This window comes from Salmo salar, chromosome ssa05 (genome assembly GCF_905237065.1).
Source record: "Salmo salar chromosome ssa05, Ssal_v3.1, whole genome shotgun sequence".
Classification (NCBI taxonomy): Eukaryota; Metazoa; Chordata; class Actinopteri; order Salmoniformes; family Salmonidae; genus Salmo; species Salmo salar.
The window spans coordinates 71,833,935-71,857,552 of NC_059446.1; the positions used below are offsets into that span (position 1 = coordinate 71,833,935).

Consider the following 23,618-nt stretch of genomic DNA (forward strand, 5'->3'; position numbering starts at 1 on the left):
ACAAAGGATCCACTTCGGGAAAGTCGTATTCCTGGTCGTAATGTTGGTAAGTTAGCGTCGCTCTTATATCCAATAGTTCTTCCCAGCTGTATGTAATAACACTTAAGATTTTCTGGGCTAACAATGTAAGAAATAATACATAAAAAACGAAATACTGCATAGTTTCCTAAGGACTCGAAACGAGGCAACCATCTCTGTCGGCGCCATCTTCATGAAATGATACAAACAGAAGCGTACTGAACATGAGAGAAAACAATACCACCTAATGACTGATGACAACTGAGGGCTAAATAAAGTGGGCGAAATCAAGGAGAAAATGATGACCACGTGTGTGTAATGATGAGGAACAGGTGTGCGTAATATAGTAGCCAGTACCGGTGGTTAGTAGACCGGCAACGTCGAGCGCTGGAGGGAGGGAGCAGAAGTAGGTGTGACAATATGTTTATAAGTCCCGTGCTATTATTTTATTTTACATGATTTTATAGTAAGAAGGATATAATTGAAATTAGCTGAATGAAATAGAAAGGATATTTTTCCCATTATGGAGCATATGAAGTGGCTATGTTGAGTGAAAAAGTGATCACTTGAAACAGGTCCTATATGCTAGATTTGAGAGTTATTTGGCAACTTTAGTTGTGAATAATACAAACCATAGAATGTCTCAGCAATCAGGCTGTTTCGGTTTTATAGTGGAACGTGCTTAATATGAGCAGCTGAGAAAGAAATATAAGAACACAAATTTCACTCAACGCGGCAGGTAGCTGAGTGGTTAGAGTGTTGGGTCCGTAACCGAAAGGTTACTGGATCAAATCCCGAGCTGACAAGGTAAAAATCTGTAGTTGGGCCCCTGAACCCACTGTTCCCCGGTAGGCTGTCATTGTAAATAAGAATTTGTTCTTAAATGACTTGCCTTGTTAAATTATATATAGATTTTTTTTAAATAATAATAATGCAGTCCACACTCAAAGGCAATTACTCAAATTTATTAGGATAGACCCAATATGTTCCAAAGACATCTTAAATCAGTTTTGATTTGTTTTTCTGTCCTGTGTAATATGCGGTAGGCTATGTATTGTAAAGACACAACAATCAACATTTTATTTTTGTAATTTTTTTTGGAGCTTGGCAAATAAGCCTATGCATAAACTCAAATATGTGTTTGGGTGTTTTGAATTAGTCATCACCTGAGAAAGCACTGTCCATTTTGTTATGTTAAGCTTTGAAACAACATCCACAACAACCATGTTTTATACTGTTTCAACCTGCTGTTAAACTTGTTTCTTCAAATTGATCATCACAGTGAGGTGAGTTTTAAAAGTATGATAGGCCTTCTGTTTTTATGATAAGTGTTTGATGTGATTTCCATGCATTTGCATTGATGTCAGAGTGGTTAGAGGGACAATAGAGCCCTGAGTACCAGACCATTATGACCTGATGGAGGGACAATAGAGCCCTGAGTACCAGACCATTATGACCTGATGGAGGGACAATAGAGCCCTGAGTACCAGACCATTATGACCTGATGGAGGGACAATAGAGCCCTGAGTACCAGACCATTATGACCTGATGGAGGGACAATAGAGCCCTGAGTACCAGACCATTATGACCTGATGGAGGGACAATAGAGCCCTGAGTACCAGACCATTATGACCTGATGGAGGGACAATAGAACCCTGAATTCCAGGCCATTAGCAACCTGATGGAGGGACAATAGAGCCCTGAGTACCAGACCATTAGGACCTGATTGAGGGACAATAAGAGCCCTGAGTACCAGGCCATTAGGAACTGATGGAGGGACAATAGAGCCCTGAGTACCAGGCCATTAGGATCTGATGGTGTCAGTAAGTTGGGTACTACCAAAGCATGTCCAGAGTGCATAAAAGGAGATTACCGTGACTCAACGGTCACGTGGAATTTTACTGCCGTCATGACTGCCAGTGTGGCGGTAATACGGTCACCGCAACAGCCCTAGGCTGAATGTCTTCATCCTTATGTACTAAATAGAGAGTAGACTCATCTTTTTCACTCTTGTCTCTCCCTCCCTCCAGTTGGAGCTGAACTGCCAGGTGATGTTCCGTAACTACCAGAGGAAGACGGACATGGACGAGCCCCCGCTGGTGGACTTCGGAGGGGAGGGGGATGATGACAAGAGCACTAAGAGGAAGAACAAGGACCCCCTGTACGTACACATGGAGGAGGAGTTCTACCGTTACGGAGTCAAGATGGAGTGGCTCATGATCCACCGCATCCTCAACCACAGGTAGCACACACACAGGCACCTGGGATACACACGCTAACACACACACACACACACACACACACCTGGGATACACACGCTAACACACACACACACACACACACACACACACACACACACACACACACACACACACACACACACACACACACACACACAGGCACCTGGGATACACACGCAAACACACACACACACACACACACCCTGGGATACACACGCTAACACGCACACACACACACACAGGCACCTGGGATACACACGCTAACACACACACACACACACACACACACACACACACACACACACACACACACAGGCACCTGGGATACACACGCTAACACACACACCTGGGATACACATGCTAACACACACACACCTGGGATACACACGCTAACACACACACACACACACCTGGGATACACACGCTAACACACACACACACACACACACCTGGGGTACACACGCTAACACATACACACCTGGGGTACACACGCTAACACACACACACACCTGGGGTACACACGCTAACACACACACACCTGGGGTACACACGCTAACACACACACACCTGGGGTACACACGCTAACACACACACACCTGGGGTACACACGCTAAAACACACACAGCTGGGGTACACACGCTAACACACACACAGCTGGGGTACACACGCTAACACACACACAGCTGGGGTACACACGCTAACACACACACAGCTGGGGTACACACGCTAACACACACACACACCTGGGGTACACACGCTAACACACACACACACCTGGGGTACACACGCTAACACACACACAGCTGGGGTACACACGCTAACACACACACACCTGGGGTACACACGCTAACACACACACACCTGGGGTACACACGCTAACACACACACACCTGGGGTACACACACTAAAACACACACACCTGGGGTACACACGCTAACACACACACACCTGGGGTACACACGCTAACACACACACACCTGGGGTACACACGCTAAAACACACACACCTGGGATACACACGCTAACACACACACACCTGGGGTACACACGCTAACACACACACACCTGGGGTACACACGGTAACACACACACACCTGGGGTACACACGCTAACACACACACACCTGGGGTACACACGCTAACACACACACACCTGGGGTACACACGCTAACACACACACACCTGGGGTACACACGCTAACACACACACACCTGGGGTACACACGCTAACACACACACGCTAACACACACACACACCCACCTGGGGTACACACGCTAACACACACACACACCTGGGGTACACACGCTAACACACACACACACCTGGGGTACACACGCTAACACACACACACACCTGGGGTACACACGCTAACACACACACACCTGGGGTACACACGCTAACACACACACACCCTGGGGTACACACGCTAACACACACACACCTGGGGTACACACGCTAACACACACACAGCTGGGATACACACGCTAACACACACACAGCTGGGGTACACACGCTAACACACACACACCTGGGGTACACACGCTAAAACACACACAGCTGGGGTACACACGCTAACACACACACACCTGGGGTACACACGCTAACACACACACAGCTGGGGTACACACGCTAACACACACACACCTGGGGTACACACGCTAACACACACACACCTGGGGTACACACGCTAACACACACACGCTAACACACACACACACCCACCTGGGGTACACATGCTAACACACACACACACCTGGGGTACACACGCTAACACACACACACACCTGGGGTACACACGCTAACACACACACACACCTGGGGTACACACGCTAACACACACACACACCTGGGGTACACACGCTAACACACACACACCTGGGATAAACACGCTAACACACACACACCTGGGGTACACACGCTAACACACACACAGCTGGGGTACACACGCTAACACACACACAGCTGGGGTACACACGCTAACACACACACACCTGGGGTACACACGCTAAAACACACACAGCTGGGGTACACACGCTAACACACACACACCTGGGGTACACACGCTAACACACACACAGCTGGGGTACACACGCTAACACACACACGCTAACACACACACACACACACCTGGGGTACACATGCTAACACACACACACTCCTGGGGTACACACGCTAACACACACACTCCTGGGGTACACACGCTAACACACACACACCTGGGGTACACACGCTAAAACACACACACCTGGGGTACACACGCTAACACACACACACCTGGGGTACACACGCTAACACACACACACCTGGGGTACACACGCTAACACACACACACCTGGGGTACACATGCTAACACACACACGCTAACACACACACACACACCCACCTGGGGTACACATGCTAACACACACACACACACCTGGGGTACACACGCTAACACACACACACACCTGGGGTACACACGCTAACACACACACACCTGGGGTACACACGCTAACACACACACACCTGGGGTACACACGCTAACACACACACACCTGGGGTACACACGCTAACACACACACACACACACACACACCCTGGGATACACACGCTAACACACACACCTGGGATAAACACGCTAACACACACACACCTGGGGTACACACGCTAACACACACACAGCTGGGGTACACACGCTAACACACACACAGCTGGGGTACACATGCTAAAACACACACAGCTGGGGTACACATGCTAACACACACACACCTGGGGTACACACGCTAACACACACACAGCTGGGGTACACACGCTAACACACACACGCTAACACACACACACACACCTGGGGTACACATGCTAACACACACACACTCCTGGGGTACACACGCTAACACACACACTCCTGGGGTACACACGCTAACACACACACTCCTGGGGTACACACGCTAACACACACACACCTGGGGTACACACGCTAAACACACACACCTGGGATAAACACGCTAACACACACACCTGGGATAAACACGCTAACACACACACACACACACACACACACACACACACACACACACACACACACACACACACACACACACACACACACACCTGGGATACACACACACACACACACACACACACACACACACACACACCTGGGATACACACACACACACACACCTGGGATTCACACGCTAACACACACACCTGGGCTAAACACACACACACACACACCTGGGATAAACACGCTAACACAACACAGCATAGGTAGCATACTACCTCCTAACACAGGTGTGTCAAAGACTGTTTATTTGCTGTAAAAATGGCAATAGTTTAACACCTCTGTATCCTATTTGTATCAATACAGATGTAAACCATAATATCATCATTCTCCTTCCCCTCTCCTCTCTCCAGTGTGGATAAGAAGAACAACGTGCACTACCTGATCAAGTGGAGGGATCTGGCCTACGACCAGGCTTCCTGGGAGAGTGAGGAGATGGACATCCCAGAGTACGACCAATACAAGCAGACCTACTGGAACCACAGGTACACACACACACACACACACACACACACACACAACATGCACACACTCACCAATGCATGCACACAAAACTCAGACAACTCTGCCTATAGCAACCTATAGTAAGTAACCTGAAGCAATAATCTAATCCTCTTCATGTCTTCCATCTTTCTCTACCTACCCCCTCTTCCATCTCTCTCTCTCAGAGAGTTGATGTTGGGAGATGAGGGCAGGCCTGGTAAGAAGCTGAAGAAGATAGCTAAAGTGAAGAAGAGTGAGAAACCCCCTGCTAACCCTGTGGTGGATGTAAGTACGGGTACTTCCTTGTTCCTTTTCATGTGAATCTTCCAAATCTCCCATTCACATTGATTCATGATTCTGTGATGTAAAGGAAGATGTTTATCTTCCACTTCCCCTCCAGCCCACCATCAAGTTTGACCATCAGCCAGACTACCTGGACACTACAGGGGGAACGCTGCACCCCTACCAGCTGGAGGGTCTCAACTGGCTGCGTTTCTCCTGGGCTCAGGCCACTGATACTATACTGGCTGATGAGATGGGTCTAGGCAAGACAGTCCAGACCGCTGTCTTCCTCTACTCACTCTACAAAGAGGTGTGTTGGTAGGGTCTGTATTGGGGTCTGTGTGTGCTGGATAGGCAAAAGGATGGTCAAAAGGATGGTCACTTCTCTTGGACATCTGATTCCACAGCGATGTGTTTCAGAGTGTGTGTGTGTGAGAGAGAGAGAGAGAGAGATATCCTGTTTGTATGTAAGTTTGTGTCTCTCTTCCAGTCTGCCTTCCCTTATCAATAATTTGAGTGGGGGTACTGCCAAGCCCTGGACAAACAATAAAACCGCCCATCAAAGGAGATAAAGAGTCCAAAAAGATGGACTCTGTCCTAAAGTCAGGCTGTGACAAATACAAGCAAAGTCCCTAAAGTCTTATCAGAAGGCTAGGTTGAGTTATTACCCTACTGCTAAATACCTAGCGACATGAATGATCAGTCCAGTGTTAGGGGATAAGGGCAGAGCATCTAAATCCGACTTAGGCACTTCTCTTTTCTGATTCACCTGAAGTGTTTTACTCACTCACCTATTAACCCCTGACCTTCCACCCCTCCAGGGTCATTCAAAGGGCCCGTTCCTGGTGAGCGCCCCCCTGTCCACCATCATTAACTGGGAGAGAGAGTTTGAGTTGTGGGCCCCGGACATGTACGTGGTGACCTACGTAGGAGACAAGGACAGCAGAGCCGTCATCAGAGAGAACGAGTTCTCCTTCGAGGGCAATGCCATCCGGGGGGGCAAGAAGGCCTCTAAGATGAAGGTGAGAGACGAGTGGGATGGGAGGATGGGGAAAGACTGATAAGGTGCGGTCATGGTTGTTGATTTGTTTCGATATCCCTCATTATATCTTTATTGTTATCCCCTAATCCTTTGCCCCCTCCCTCTCTCTCTGTCCTCCTGCAGAAAGACTCATCGGTGAAGTTCCATGTCCTGCTGACGTCCTATGAGCTGATCACTATAGACCAGGCTGTGCTGGGCTCCATAGACTGGGCCTGTCTGGTGGTGGATGAGGCCCACAGGCTGAAGAACAACCAGTCAAAGGTCAGACACACACCAGTACCATAACCAATATAGTCTTAACCAGTACCATAACCATTATAGTCAGAACCAGAACTATAACCATTATAGTCTTAACCAGTACCATAACCATTATAGTCTTAACCAGTACCATAACCATTATAGTCTTAACCAGTACCATAACCAATATAGTCAGAACCAGAACTATAACCATTATAGTCTTAACCAGTACCATAACCATTATAGTCTTAACCAGTACCATAACCATTATAGTCTTAACCAGAACTATAATCATTATAGTCTTAACCAGTACCATAACCATTATAGTCTTAACCAGTACCATAACCATTATAGTCATAACCATTATAGTCATAACTAGTACCATAACCATTATAGTCTTAACCAGAACTATAATCATTATAGTCTTAACCAGTACCATAACCATTATAGTCTTAACCAGTACCATAACCATTATAGTCTTAACCAGTACCATAACCATTATAGTCTTAACCAGAACTATAATCATTATAGTCTTAACCAGTACCATAACCATTATAGTCTTAACCAGAACTATAATCTTTATAGTCTTAACCAGTACCATAACCATTATAGTCTTAACCAGTACCATAACCATTATAGTCTTAACCAGTACCATAACCATTATAGTCTTAACCAGAACTATAATCATTATAGTCTTAACCAGTACCATAACCATTATAGTCTTAACCAGTACCATAACCATTATAGTCTTAACCAGTACCATAACCATTATAGTCTTAACCAGAACTATAATCATTATAGTCTTAACCAGTACCATAACCATTATAGTCTTAACCAGTACCATAACCATTATAGTCATAACCATTATAGTCATAACTAGTACCATAACCATTATAGTCTTAACCAGAACTATAATCATTATAGTCTTAACCAGTACCATAACCATTATAGTCTTAACCAGTACCATAACCATTATAGTCTTAACCAGAACTATAATCTTTATAGTCTTAACCAGTACCATAACCATTATAGTCTTAACCAGTACCATAACCATTATAGTCTTAACCAGAACTATAATCTTTATAGTCTTAACCAGTACCATAACCATTATAGTCTTAACCAGTACCATAACCATTATAGTCTTAACCAGTACCATAACCATTATAGTCTTAACCAGAACTATAATCTTTATAGTCTTAACCAGTACCATAACCATTATAGTCTTAACCAGTACCATAACCATTATAGTCTTAACCAGAACTATAATCTTTATAGTCTTAACCAGTACCATAACCATTATAGTCTTAACCAGTACCATAACCATTATAGTCATAACCATTATAGTCATAACTAGTACCATAACCATTATAGTCTTAACCAGTACCATAACCATTATAGTCTTAACCAGAACTATAATCATTATAGTCATAACTAGTACCATAACCATTATAGTCATAACCATTATAGTCATAACTAGTACCATAACCATTATAGTCTTAACCAGAACTATAATCATTATAGTCTTAACCAGTACCATAACCATTATAGTCAGAACCAGTACCATAACCATTATAGTCAGAACCAGTACCATAACCATTATAGTCTTAACCAGTACCATAACCATTATAGTCATAACCATTATAGTCATAACTAGTACCATAACCATTATAGTCTTAACCAGTACCATAACCATTATAGTCTTAACCAGAACTATAATCATTATAGTCTTAACCAGTACCATAACCATTATAGTCAGAACCAGTACCATAACCATTATAGTCTTAACCATTATAGTCATAACTAGTACCATAACCATTATAGTCAGAACCATTATAGTCATAACTAGTACCATAACCATTATAGTCAGAACCATTATAGTCATAACTAGTACCATAACCATTAATGTCATAACTAGTACCATAACCATTAATGTCATAACTAGTACCATAACCATTATAGTCATAACTAGTACCATAACCATTATAGTCTTAACCAGTACCATAACCATTATAGTCATAACCATTATAGTCATAACTAGTACCATAACCATTAATGTCATAACTAGTACCATAACCATTATAGTCATAACTAGTACCATAACCATTATAGTCATAACTAGTACTATAACCATTATAGTCTTAACCAGTACCATAACCATTATAGTCATAACTAGTACCATAACCATTATAGTCATAACCAATATAGTCATAACTAGTACCATAACCATTATAGTCTTAACCAGTACCATAACCATTATAGTCATAACTAGTACCATAACCATTATAGTCATAACCATTATAGTCATAACCATTATAGCCATAACCATTATTGTCATATCCATTATAGTCATAACTAGTACCATAACCATTATAGTCATAACTAGTACCATAACCATTATAGTCATAACTAGTACAATAACCATTATAGTCTTAACCAGTACCATAACCATTATAGTCATTACTAGTACCATAACCATTATAGTCATAACTAGTACCATAACCATTATAGTCATAACTAGTACCATAACCATTATAGCCATAACCAGTACCATAACCATTATAGGCATTACTAGTACAATAAGCATTATAGTCATAACCAGTACCATAACCATTATAGGCATTACTAGTACAATAAGCATTATAGTCATAACTAGTACCATAACCATTATAGTCAAATCCATTATAGTCATAACCATTATAGTCATAACCAGTACCATAACCATTATAGTCATAACCATTATAGTCATAACCATTATAGTCATAACCATTATAGTCATATCCATTATTGTCATAACCATTATAGTCATAAGCAGTACCATAAACATTATAATATGACGTATCCTTGCATACTGAATACAGCGTTTATTAGTATAGTTATGATTATAACCAGTCAAAGATGAGAGATCACCCTGTTTTGTGAAGAGGACAGCTGAAGTATAAAACGCTGTCTCTCTCTCTGTAGTTCTTTAGGATTCTGAATAACTACCCTCTCCAGCACAAGCTGCTGCTGACTGGTACACCTCTACAGAACAACCTGGAGGAACTCTTCCACCTGCTCAACTTCCTCACCCCAGTGAGATTCAAGTCAGTATGCCTACACTACTGTGTGTGTGTATGTGTGTATATTTGAGTGCTGCTATTGCTTAGTGTTTTGTAGTCCTGATGTTTCTTTTTGAACAAATCCAGTAACCAAAACAATAACACAAAGTCCACCCCCCTTCTGTCCCTCTCTGCTCTGCAGTAACCTAGAGGGGTTCCTGGAAGAGTTTGCTGACATCGCCAAAGAAGACCAGATCAAGAAGTTGCATGACATGCTGGGACCACACATGCTCAGGAGACTGAAGGCCGACGTCTTCAAACACATGCCCTCCAAGACAGAGCTCATCCTACGAGTGGAGCTCAGCCCCATGCAGAAGTAAGTGATGAGGAGGATGAGGGGAGGGTGGGAGCAGTCAAATCAAATTGGATTCCTCACATACATAGTCTACAGAAGGTATAAAAGGTGCCTCGAAATGCTTACTTGCCATCTCCCTCAACAGTACAGTACAATCAGTGCTAGCACATGCTAATGAGTGGAGAAGTATAGAAAATAAGGAAATAGAGGGTTGAATGTCAGTAGTGTTGCAGAAGTCTCATGTTGGATTCTATTTCTTGTTTTCTGGTATTAATTTAATTGTGTGATGCAGGAAGTACTACAAGTTCATCTTGACGCGTAACTTTGACGCCCTGAACACCCGTGGAGGAGGAAACCAAGTGTCCCTGCTCAACGTGGTTATGGACCTCAAGAAGTGTTGCAACCACCCCTACCTCTTTCCTGGAGCCGCAATGGTACGATCCCAACCCATTCTCTGAGACATGGGCCATACCATTGATTCGGTGCTTGAAGGAGGGCATCAATCTGTGTGTTTGTATACGAGTAAATGTTGTCTTGAGTGTATATGATTTTGTTAGGTTTAGTTTTGGAAATATAACCAACGGACTAAACAGAATGTGTTAAGATGCTTTGATCTGGATGCAGTCTGCTTGATGATGAGCTTTAATTCAGTAAAGGACTGATGTTTGATTGATTGATCTCCTGCAGGAGGCGCCAAAGATTCCAAACGGAATGTACGAGGGCAGTGCCCTCACAAGGGCTTCTGGGAAACTGACTCTGCTGCAAAAGATGATGGTTAAACTCAAGGAGGGAGGACATAGAGTGCTCGTCTTCTCTCAGGTACACACACACACACACACACACACACACACACACACACACAACAAACAAACAAACAATCTGTCTCTGTCTCCTGGTAGATGACTAAGATGTTGGACCTGCTGGAGGACTTCCTGGAGAACGAGGGTTATAAGTACGAGAGGATTGATGGAGGTGTAACGGGGGGCATGAGACAGGAGGCCATCGACCGCTTCAACGGTGAGACACACACACATGGGTTCATGGATACACTAACAACAGCACAATTGGAACACTAATTTTAACCATGAAAAAATATGAAATGGAAGTATCTATTTGTCTTTTGTCACCTCTCTCCCTTCTCTCTCTCTCTCTCTCTCCTCAGCTCCTGGCGCCCCGCAGTTTGCCTTCCTGCTCTCTACCAGAGCGGGAGGTTTGGGCATCAATCTGGCAACCGCCGACACCGTCGTCATCTACGACTCCGACTGGAACCCCCACAACGACATCCAGGTACACACACACACACACACACACACACACACACACACACACACACACACACACACACACACACACACACATACACTTGATGCACACCTCCTGCTCACCTCTCCTCTTCCAATCTCTTCCCCTCTCTCTCTCAGGCATTCAGCAGAGCTCACAGGATTGGTCAGAATAAGAAGGTTATGATCTATCGCTTCGTTACCAAGGCGTCTGTGGAAGAGAGGATCACTCAGGTAAACCCAGTATACCAAGGCCTACCAGACTCGTACATAGTGGTAGGTAAAAGACAGACACTAACTCTCCTCTCATCCTCCCCTCCTCTCCTCCAGGTGGCTAAGAAGAAGATGATGTTGACCCACCTGGTGGTACGTCCTGGGCTGGGCAGTAAGACAGGTTCCATGTCTAAACAGGAGCTGGATGACATCCTCAAGTTTGGAACAGAGGAGCTGTTCAAGGACGAGCTGGGAGAGGGTGAGTCACTAACTACTAACCATAACCAGATCAGTCCACTCCAAACAGGTAGTCATTCCTGTTGTTGGGGGCCGTAATGTCCGCTGGTTTTCCTTCAAACTAACAACCTGGAAACTATGTGTGGCCTCTCCAGTCTTTCTTTCTTACACACTCTTTCACTGTACGCCACTCTCTTTCCTTGTCCCTTTCCGTCTCAGGGGACAACAAGGAGGATGACAGCCAGGTCATCCACTATGATGACAAGGCCATAGACAGACTGCTGGACAGGAACCAGGAGTCAGAGTCCACTGAGGACACAGAGATCCAGAGCATGAACGAGTACCTCAGCTCCTTCAAAGTGGCCCAATACGTCGTCAAGGACGAGGAAGAGGAGGTGTGTGTGTGTGTAAGAGAGATACTGTGGAAGCTCATGAACAAGAGAGATGACCATACTTCTGAGTCTGTGTTATTACACTTGAATGTGTTTGTATACAAGTTATTCCATCATTGCTAACGTGTGTGTGTGTGTGTGTGTGTGTGTGTGTGTGTGTGTGTGTGTGTGTGTGTGTGTGTGTGTGTGTGTGTGTACACAAGTTCTTCCATCATTGCTAACCTGTGTGTGTGTATTAGTATATGAGTTCTTCCATCATTGCTAACCTGTGTGTGTTTGTACACAAGTTCTTCCATCATTGCTAACCTTTGTGTGTGTGTGTGTGTGTTAGTATACAAGTTCTTACATAATTTCTAACCTGTGTGTGTGTGTTATTTAGTATACGAGTTCTTCCATCATTGCTAACCTGTGTGTGTGTGTTAGTTAGTATACGAGTTCTTCCATCATTGCTAACCTGTGTGTATGTTAGTATACGAGTTCTTCCATCATTGCTAACCTGTGTGTGTGTTAGTATACGAGTTCTTCCATCATTGCTAGCCTGTGTGTGTGTTAGTTAGTATACGAGTTCTTCCATCATTGCTAGCCTGTGTGTGTGTTAGTTAGTATACGAGTTCTTCCATCATTGCTAACCTGTGTGTGTGTTAGTTAGTATATGAGTTCTTCCATCATTGCTAACCTGGGTGTGTGTGTGTGTGTGTGTGTGTGTGTGTGTGTGTGTGTGTGTGTGTGTGTGTGTATTAGTATATGAGTTCTTCCATCATTGCTAACCTGTGTGTGTGTTAGTATACGAATTCTTCCATCATTGCTAACCTGTGTGTGTGTTAGTATACAAGTCCTTCCATCATTGCTAACCTGTGTGTGTGTGTGTGTGTGTGTGTGTGTGTGTGTGTGTGTGTGTGTGTGTGTGGTTTAGTATACGAGTTCTTCCATCATTGCTAACCTGTGTGTGTGTGTGTGTGTGTGTGTGTGTGTGTGTGTGTGTGTGTGTGTGTGTGTGTGTGTGTGTGTGTGTGTGTGTGTTAGTATACGAATTCTTCCATCATTGCTAACCTGTGTGTGTTAGTATACGAATTCTTCCATCATTGCTAACCTGTGTGTGTGTGTGTGTGTGTGTGTGTGTGTGTGTGTTAGTATACGAGTTCTTCCATCATTGCAAACCTGTGTGTGTCTTAGTTAGTATACGAGTTCTTCCATCATTGCAAACCTGTGTGTTAGTTAGTATACGAGTTCTTCCATCATTGCTGACCTGTGTGTGTGTTAGTTAGTATACGAGTTCTTCCCATCATTGCTAACCTGTGTGTTAGTATATGAGTTCTTCCATCATTGCTAACCTGTGTGTATGTTAATTAATATACGAGTTCTTCCATCATTGCTAACCTGTGTGTGTGTGTGTGTGTGTGTAGTATACGAATTCTTCCATCATTGCTAACCTGTGTGTGTTAGTATACGAGTTCTTCCATCATTGCTAACCTGTGTGTATGTTAATTAATATACGAGTTCTTCCATCATTGCTAGCCTGTGTGTGTGTTAGTTAGTATACGAGTTCTTCCATCATTGCTAACCTGTGTGTGTGTTAGTTAGTATACGAGTTCTTCCATCATTGCTAGCCTGTGTGTGTTAGTTAGTATACAAGTTCTTCCATCATTGAAAACCTGTGTGTGTGTTAGTTAGTATATGAGTTTTTCCATCATTGAAAACCTGTGTGTGTTAGTTAGTATATGAGTTCTTCCATCATTGAAAACCTGTGTGTGTTAGTTAGTATCTTTGCTAACCTGTGTGTGTGTTAGTTAGTATACGAGTTCTTCCGTCATTGCTAACCTGTGTGTGTGTGTGTGTGTTAGTATATGAATTCTTTCATCATTGCTAACCTGTGTGTGTGTGTGTGTGTGTGTGTGTGTGTGTGTGTGTGTGTGTGTTAGTATATGAATTCTTTCATCATTGCTAACCTGTGTGTGTGTGTGTGTGTAGTATATGAATTCTTCCATCATTGCTAACCTGTGTGTGTGTGTGTGTGTGTGTGTGTGTGTGTGTGTGTGTGTGTGTGTGTGTGTGTGTGTTAGTATACGAGTTCTTCCATCATTGCAAACTTGTGTGTGGTAGTATACGAGTTCTTCCATCATTGCAAACCTGTGTGTTAGTTAGTTAGTTAGTATATAAGTTCTTCCATCATTGCTAACGTGTGTGTGTGTGTGTGTGTGTGTGTGTGTGTGTGTGTGTGTGTGTGTGTGTGTGTGTGTGTGTGTGTGTGTTAGTATATGAATTCTTCCATCATTGCTAACCTGTGTGTGTGTGTGTTAGTTAGTATACGAGTTCTTCCATCATTGCTAACCTGTGTGTGTGTGTCCAGGAGGAGGAGGTGCAGCGTGAGGTGATTAAACAGGAGGAGTCAGTAGACCCAGACTACTGGGAGAAACTGCTGAGACACCACTATGAGCAGCAGCAGGAGGACCTGGCCCGTAACCTGGGAAAGGGCAAGAGGACCCGCAAGCCTGTCAACTACAATGACGGCTCTCAGGAGGAACGAGGTAGTAGACGGGGTACAGAACAGCGCTGCACAATGCAACCTTTTTTACCTACTCTGTGTGTGTGGATGTGGACGTGTGTTTATGTGTGTGGTAGGTAGGGTGTGTGGAATAAGAGTGTGTATCTTTTGTGTTATATTGGAGCGTGTGTGTGTGTGTGTGTGTGTGTTAATGGTTTGTGTTCATACTACATGTTTGTCTATGTCCCATCTCTGTCCTCTGTGTTTTTTTAGGTGTTTCTACTAGTATTCTAGGATTAAGCATGGGCATGATGTTTCCTTCCTACTGTCTCAGTACTCTCTCCTATCTGTCTCTAACAAGATTGGGGTCAATTCCAATTCAGGAAGTGAATTGAAATTCAATTAATGTTTGACAATTTCCCATTGACAAGAAAGTGACCCCAACCCTGTTAATGATTTTGGTATTGACTAGTTTAGTTTTCTTGTGAAGTTGGTTGAAGTGAATTTATATCTATGTGATTGTATCTGTTCTTCACTCTTTCTTCCTTCTCCCCTGAAAACAGAGTGGTCTGTGTCTTAAAACTCTCTGATTGGCTAATTCAGTCTCTTCCCTGTACCTCTCTCTCCATTCTATAAGCAGATTGGCAGGAGGATCAGTCTGACAACAACTCAGATTACTCTGTGGCCTCAGAGGAGGGAGATGAGGACTTTGATGAGCGATCAGAAGGTAACAAACGCTATTGTCATGAATTCAAATTGATTACAGTGTATTCGGAAAGTATTCAGACACCTTCACTTTTTCCAACATTTTTTATGTTACAGCCTAATTCTAAAATGGATTAAATAGAACATTTTGTTCATCAATCTACACACAACACCCCATAATGACAAAGCGAAAACATTATTATTTTTTTTAAAACATTTTTTTCAGAAATACATTATTTACATAAGTATTCAGACCCTTTGGTATGAGACTCGAAATTGAGCTCAGGTGCATCCTGTTTCCATTGATCATCCTTGAGATGTTTCTACAACTTGATTTGAGTCCACCTGTGGTAAATTCACTTGATTGGACATGATTTGGAAAGGCACACACCTGTCTATACAGTGCATTTGTAAAGTATTCAGACCCCTTCACATTTTGTTACGTTACAGCCTTATTCTAAAATTGATTAAATCGTTTTTTTCCCTCATCAATCTACACACAATACCCCATAATGACAAAGCAAAAACTGGTTTTTAGAAATTTAGCAAATTTATAAAAAATGAAATATCACATTTACATAAGTATTCAAACCTTTGTTCAGTACTTTGTTGAAGCACCTCTGGCAGCGATTACAGCCTCTAGTCTTCTTGGGTATGACGCTCCAAGTTTGGCGCACCTGTACAGTGGGGGAAAAAAGTATTTGATCCCCTGCTGATTTTGTACGTTTGCCCACTGACAAAGAAATGATCAGTCTATAATTTTAATGGTAGGTTTATTTGAACAGTGAGAGACAGAATAACAACAAAAAAATCCTGAAAAACGCATGTAAAAAATGTTATAATGAGGGAAATAATTATTTGACCCCCTCAATCAGAAAGATTTCTGTCTCCCAGGTGTATTTTATACAGGTAATGAGCTGAGATTAGGAGCACACTCTTAAAGGGAGTGCTCCTAATCTCAGTTTGTTACCTGCATAAAAGACACCTGTCCACAGAAGCAATCAATCAATCAGATTCCAAACTCTCCACCATGGCCAAGACCAAAGAGCTCTCCAAGGATGTCAGGGACAAGATTGTAGACCTACACAAGGCTGGAATGGGCTACAAGACCATTGCCAAGCAGCTTGGTGAGAAGGTGACAACAGTTGGAGTTTTTATTTGCAAATGGAAGAAACACAAAAGAACTCTCAATCTCCCTCGGCCTGGGGCTCCATGCAAGATCTCACCTCGTGGAGTTGCAATGATCATGAGAACGGTGAGGAATCAGCCCAGAACTACACGGGAGGATCTTGTTAATGATCTCAAGGCAGCTGGGACCATAGTCACCAAGAAAACAATAGGTAACACACTACGTGAAGGACTGAAATCCTGCAGTGCCCGCAAGGTCCCCCTGCTCAAGAAAGCACATATACATGCCCGTCTGAAGTTTGCCAATGAACATCTGAATGATTCAGAGAACAACTGGGTGAAAGTGTTGTGGTCAGATGAGACCAAAATGGAGCTCTTTGGCATCAACTCAACTCGCCGTGTTTGGAGGAGGAGGAATGCTGCCTATGATCCCAAGAACACCATCCCCACCGTCAAACATGGAGGTGGAAACATTATGCTTTGAGGGTGTTTTTCTGCTAAAGGGACAGGACAACTTCACCGCATCAAAGGGACGATGGACGGGCCATGTACCATCAAATCTTGGGTGAGAACCTCCTTCCCTCAGCCAGGGCATTGGAAATGGGTCGTGGATGGGTATTCCAGCATGACAATGACCCAAAACACACGGCCAAGGCAACAAAGGAGTGGCTCAAGAAGAAGCACATTAAGGTCCTGGAGTGGCCTAGCCAGTCTCCAGACCTTAATCCCATAGAAAATCTGTGGAGGGAGTTGACGGTTCGAGTTGCCAAACGTCAGCCTCGAAACCTTAATGACTTGGAGAAGATCTGCAAAGAGGAGTGGGACAAAATCCCTCCTGAGATGTGTGCAAACCTGGTGGCCAACTACAAGAAACATCTGACCTCTGTGATTGCCAACAAGGGTTTTGCCACCAAGTACTAAGTCATGTTTTGCAGAGGGGTCAAATACTTATTTCCCCCATTAAAATGCAAATCATTTTATAACATTTTTGACATGTGTTTTTCTGGATTATTTTGTTGTTATTCTGTCTCTCACTGTTCAAATAAACCTACCATTACATTTATAGACTGATCATTTCTTTGTCAGTGGGCAAACGTACAAAATCAGCAGGGGATCAAATACTTTTTTCCCTCACTGTATATGGGGAGTTTCTCCCATTCTTCTCTGCAGATCCTCTCAAGCTCTGTCAGGTTGGATGGGGAGCATCGCTGCACAGCTATTTTCAGGTCTCTCCAGGTTCAAGTCCGGGCTCTGGCTGGGCCACTCAAGGACATTCAGAGACTTGTCCTGAAGCCACTCCTGCGTTGTCTTGGCTGTGTGCTTATGGTCATTGTCCGGTTGGAAGGTCTGAGGTCCTGAGTGCTCTGGAGCAGGTTTTCATCAAGGATCTCTGTCCTTTGCTCTGTTGATCTTTCCCTCGATCCTGACTAGTCTCCCAGTCCCTGCCGCTGAAAAACATCCCCACGACATGATGTTCCACCACCATGCTTTACCGTAGGGATGGTATTGGCCAGGTGATGAGCGGACCTGGCTTCTTCCAGATGTGACGCTTGGCATTCAGGCCAAAGAGTTCAATCTTGGTTTCATCAGACCAGAGTATCTTGTTTCTTATGGTCTGAGAGTCCTTTAGGTGCCTTTTGGCAAACTCCAAGCAGGCTATCATGTGCCTTTTACTGATGAGTGCTTCCGTCTGGTCACTCTACCACGAAGGCCTGATTTTTCTTTTTTTTAAATGTATTTCACCTTTATTTAACCAGGTAAGCTAGTTGAGAACAAGTTCTCATTTACAACTGCGATGTGGCCAAGATAAAGCATAGCAGTGCGACACAAACAACAACACAGAGTTACACGTTGAATAAACAAGCATACAGTCAATAACACAATACAAAAAAAGAAAGTCTATATACAGTGTGTGCAAATGGCGTGAGGAGGTAGGCAATAAATAGATGGAGTGCTGCAGATATATGGTTGACCTTCTGGAAGGTTCTCCCATCTCCACAGAGGAACTTTGGAGCTCTGTCAGAGTGACCGTCGGGTTCTTGGTCACCTCCCTGACCATGGCCCTTCTCCCCCGATTGCTCAGTTTGGCCGGGCAGCCAGCTCTAGAAAGAGTCTTGGTGGTTCCAAACTTCTTCAATTTAAGAATGATGGAGGCCACTGTGTTCTTGGGGACCTTCAATGCTGCAGAAATGTTTTGGTACCCTTCCCCAGATCTGTGCCTCGACACAATCCTGTCTCTGAGCTCTACGGACAATTCCTTCGACCTCATGTCTTGGTTTTTGCTCTGACATGCACTGTCAACTGTGGGGGTTTTCGGTGACAAGCCACTTTTTTTCATCCTCCTGAGGTTGAAGAGGCACTGTTGCAAAAGGACGTTTCCACAAAATGATAATGCTTTGCTACAAAAATTAAGCTTAACATTTCCGAATGCACTGTATGAGTGTGTGTATGTGTCCGTGCAAATAAATGAATCTCTGTATGTGCCAGTTCGAATTAGTGTTTGCTTGTGTGTTTTCCTGCAAATGACAGAAAGTGAAAGAGTGTAAGCATTTGTGTGTGAGAATGAGCGAGAGAGAGAGTGACCGATTCTGTTAGCCAGTTATAACAGGCCAATTAAATTATAGTAGTACCAAACTATTCCACACTACAAGTCTAAGTAAGCAGAAGCACAAACTAATACTTCATGGCCGACGGCAGTTAGAAAGGGCGGTAAGCCCCAACTACTGATACAGGGTTAGATATTTGTTCATCCACCTAATGGTTCATTTAGGATTGGGGATAGAATAATCTGATTCTAGATCTGTGGTTAAGGTCAGTTCTACCTGGAGTGTTACGAAGCTGTGTCCCATTCTAACATCTTTCAAACGGCCCCTACAGATTATACAGAAACAGACTAACTCCTGCATCACTTGTTAGACAGGGCAGCTAAATGTACAGAATATATCAACTCTGTACAGTGAATCATCCATGTTCTTTTTAAGGATCTGTTAAAATTCTTATTTTGAAGTTTATAGTGTGGTGCTCATACATAGAATTAGAAGAAACTGGTGAATGCACTTGTGATTACATCCATTCTTTGAGTTTATGGATATCCAATCATTGTTAAGTTAATATATGATTGTGGTCAACATGACATTTGGTTAAACTACAAGTGTTTTGAAATGGAAGGGTTGCAGGTAAAAATTCTGGTGTAGAATACCTTTTAATTTACATTGTTGGAACAACATTTCCATTGATGAAATTCACACAAAAATCCAGGACATTTATGTGTGTATGCATTATGTAAGAAAGACCATATATATTCTATATAAAGAAGCGTTTTGGTGGCAAAACAGTAATTCATACAATGTTAGTCAGAAATGTGACATGATTTGGTCTGGGTTCGAACCATTGATTTATTGATTGAACGGCAGATGAGTTACCGATTGGTGGTAAATAAAATAGTAATGATTGCAGATTTTACCCTGAATGAGCGACTCAAAATCCTGTCATAATCGTAAATATTTCCATGCTAAACGGTAAACGCGTTGACAGAAGTTTAATCTGATGATGTTCACTTGCCTCAGTTGACGTTCGCGGCACAGAACATTCCGAACTGATTTTATTACAGCGCGACAGATACAGTAGCTACTCGCGGTTACGTTTTTCATTATTGAGGTGTTCCTTTCGAACATCCGCCCGTTTCGATTGCTACAGTCAGTCAGTGAGTGAGTGCTCTTTCAAGATCAGATATATCGGGGAGTAGCAGCATCGTCTGTGGATACGCTAGCTACTAATTCAATTCGAAGGGATGTATTGGCATGAGAAACATATGTTTACATTGCCAAAGCAAGTGAAATAGATAATAAACAAAAGTGAAATAAACAATAAAAAATGAACAGTAAACATTACACTCACAAAAGTTCCAAAGGAGTAGAGACATTTCAATTGTAATGGTATGGCTACATACTGTGTTGTAGCGATGTGCAAATAGTTCAAGTTAGCTATTAGCAAACTCGCTAATATCAGGGATGTATTCACTAGGAACAAAACGGGGAGGTACCTACCTTTTCAATATATTTTTTTTTTTTGTGCTACATTGCAAACTGTTTTCCATTTGCAACTGTTTGCTGAGGTGTGAACTAATGATACACACCGTTGCCTCCTTGCAATTAGTTTTTCCAGCAAGTTCACTGATGATGCAGCAACAATGTATCAATATATGTCTTTCAGACAATACAGGGTTTGAATCCCTTATCATGTCACATTTTATGGTACACTATTTCAAATAGGTCTGTCTGCAACTTGTATCTGCAATTGGTTGTAAAAATTGCAAAGGCTTGCTAAACCTCATCCGGTAGAGAGGTAAAATAGCACACAATTCCATGCTGTTATGAGGGGTCATTCAATCAAAATCTCATATAGTGATGTAGGGAGTTTACCCTAACTCTATTGCAGGATGAATTGTGTGTGTGTCAGTACACATTAATATGTGTGTATTATCTTTGTGTGAGTGTACAGTCGTGGCCAAAAGTTTTCAGAATGACACAAATATAAATTTTCACAAAGTCTGCTGCCTCAGTTTGTGTGATGGCAATTTGCATATACTCCAGAATGTTATGAAGAGTGATCAGATGAATAGCAATTAATTGCAAAGTCCCTCTTTGTCATGCAAATGAACTTAATCCCCCAAAAACATTTCCACTGCATTTCAGCCCTGCCACAAAAGGACCAGCTGACATCATGTCAGTGATTCTCTCATTAACAAGGTGTGAGTGTTGACGAGGACAAGGCTGGAGATCATTCTGTCATGCTGATTGAGTTCGAATAACAGACTGGAAGCTTCAAAAGGAGGGTGGTGCTTGGAATTATTGTTCTTCCTCTGTCAACCATGGTTACCTGCAAGGAAACACGTGCCGTCATCATTGCTTTGCACAAAAAGGGCTTCACAGGCAGGGATATTGCTGCCAGTAAGATTGCACCTATATCAACCATTTATCGGATCATCAAGAACTTCAAGGAGAGCGGTTCAATTGTTGTGAAGAAGGCTTCAGGGCGCCCAAGAAAGTCCAGCAAGCGCCAGGACCGTCTCCTAAAGTTGATTCAGCTGCGGGATCGGGGCACCACCAGTACAGAGCCTGCTCAGGAATGGCAGCAGGCAGGTGTGAGTGCATCTGCACGCACAGTGAGGCGAAGACTTTTGGAGGATGGCCTGGTGTCAAGAAGGGCAGCAAAGAAGCCACTTCTCTCCAGGAAAAACATCAGGGACAGACTGATATTCTGCAAAAGGTACAGGGATTGGACTGCTGAGGACTGGGGTAAAGTCATTTTCTCTGATGAATCCCCTTTCCGATTGTTTGAGGCATCTGGAAAAAAGCTTGTCCGGAGAAGACAAGGTGAGCGCTACCATCAGTCCTGTGTCATGCCAACAGTAAAACATACTGAGACCATTCATGTGTGGGGTTGCTTCTCAGCCAAGGGAGTGGGCTCACTCACAATTATGCCTAAGAACACAACCATGAATAAAGAATGGTACCAACACATCCTCCGAGAGCAACTTCTCCCAACCATCCAGGAACAGTTTGGTGACGAACAATGCCTTTTCCAGCATGATGGAGCACCTTGCCATAAGGCAAAAGTGATAACAAGTGGCTCGGAGAACAAAACATCAATATTTTGGGTCCATGTCCAGGAAACTCCCCAGACCTTAATCCCATTGAGAACTTGTGGTCAATCCTCAAGAGGTGAGTGGACAAACAAAAACCCACAAATTCTGACAAACTCCAAGCATTGATTATGCAAGAATGGGCTGCCATCAGTCAGGATGTGGCCCAGAAGTTAATTGACAGCATGGCAGGGCGGATTGCAAAGGTCTTGAAAAAGAAGGCTCAACACTGCAAATATTCACTCTTTGCATCAACTTCATGAAATTGTCAATAAAAGCCTTTGACACTTATGAAATGCTTGTAATTATACTTTAGTATTCCATAGTAACATCTGACAAAAATATCTAAAGACACTGAGGCAGCAGACTTTGAAAATGAATATTTGTGTCATTCTCAAAACTTTTGGCCACGACTGTAGTGTGTGTGTGAGACGAACATGACCTGTGTCTCTCCCTCCAACCAGCCAACTCCCGCAGGCCAAGCCGCAAGGGGCTGAGGAACGAAAGGGACAAACCGCTGCCGCCCCTGTTGGCCAGAGTGGGAGGCAACATTGAGGTCAGACTGCAGCTTCTATCAGTCTCTCACCGTCTATCACTCTCAAAAGAAAAATCGACATTGTTCTCTTCATATCTCCCTCTACAAGCAGTCTTTTCTTTCTCCATGTCTACTTCTGCCTGCACATTTTCCTCTCTCTCTTTACCACTTGTTTTTTGTCTCTTTCAGTGTGTATGTTGCTCTAACCCCCCCCTCTCTCTCGCTCTCTCTCTCGCTCTCTCTCGCTCTCTCTCTCTCTCTCTCTC

At 43.4% G+C, this 23,618-nt stretch overlaps 1 protein-coding gene across 4 annotated transcripts in view; it reads left to right on the forward strand.

Moving 5' to 3' along the window:
• The window catches only part of LOC106605718 (chromodomain-helicase-DNA-binding protein 4), a 55,370-nt gene that overhangs the window by 20,155 nt on the left and 11,597 nt on the right, over positions 1 to 23,618 (forward strand). For 2 of the 4 annotated variants that reach the window (XM_045718742.1, XM_045718741.1), the window contains exons 13-30: positions 2,049 to 2,260; positions 5,653 to 5,784; positions 5,968 to 6,067; positions 6,183 to 6,374; positions 6,886 to 7,086; positions 7,230 to 7,367; positions 10,305 to 10,426; positions 10,584 to 10,757; positions 11,029 to 11,170; positions 11,424 to 11,555; positions 11,636 to 11,753; positions 11,899 to 12,023; positions 12,158 to 12,250; positions 12,347 to 12,488; positions 12,686 to 12,861; positions 15,206 to 15,395; positions 15,981 to 16,067; positions 23,282 to 23,373. In XM_045718742.1, the coding sequence (XP_045574698.1) occupies positions 2,049 to 2,260; positions 5,653 to 5,784; positions 5,968 to 6,067; positions 6,183 to 6,374; positions 6,886 to 7,086; positions 7,230 to 7,367; positions 10,305 to 10,426; positions 10,584 to 10,757; positions 11,029 to 11,170; positions 11,424 to 11,555; positions 11,636 to 11,753; positions 11,899 to 12,023; positions 12,158 to 12,250; positions 12,347 to 12,488; positions 12,686 to 12,861; positions 15,206 to 15,395; positions 15,981 to 16,067; positions 23,282 to 23,373 (2,568 nt within the window). Of the gene's footprint in view, positions 1 to 2,048; positions 2,261 to 5,652; positions 5,785 to 5,967; positions 6,068 to 6,182; positions 6,375 to 6,885; positions 7,087 to 7,229; positions 7,368 to 10,304; positions 10,427 to 10,583; positions 10,758 to 11,028; positions 11,171 to 11,423; positions 11,556 to 11,635; positions 11,754 to 11,898; positions 12,024 to 12,157; positions 12,251 to 12,346; positions 12,489 to 12,685; positions 12,862 to 15,205; positions 15,396 to 15,977; positions 16,068 to 23,281; positions 23,374 to 23,618 lie in introns of all 4 variants that reach the window. The other 2 variants (XM_045718743.1, XM_045718744.1) reach the window with 2 other exon arrangements.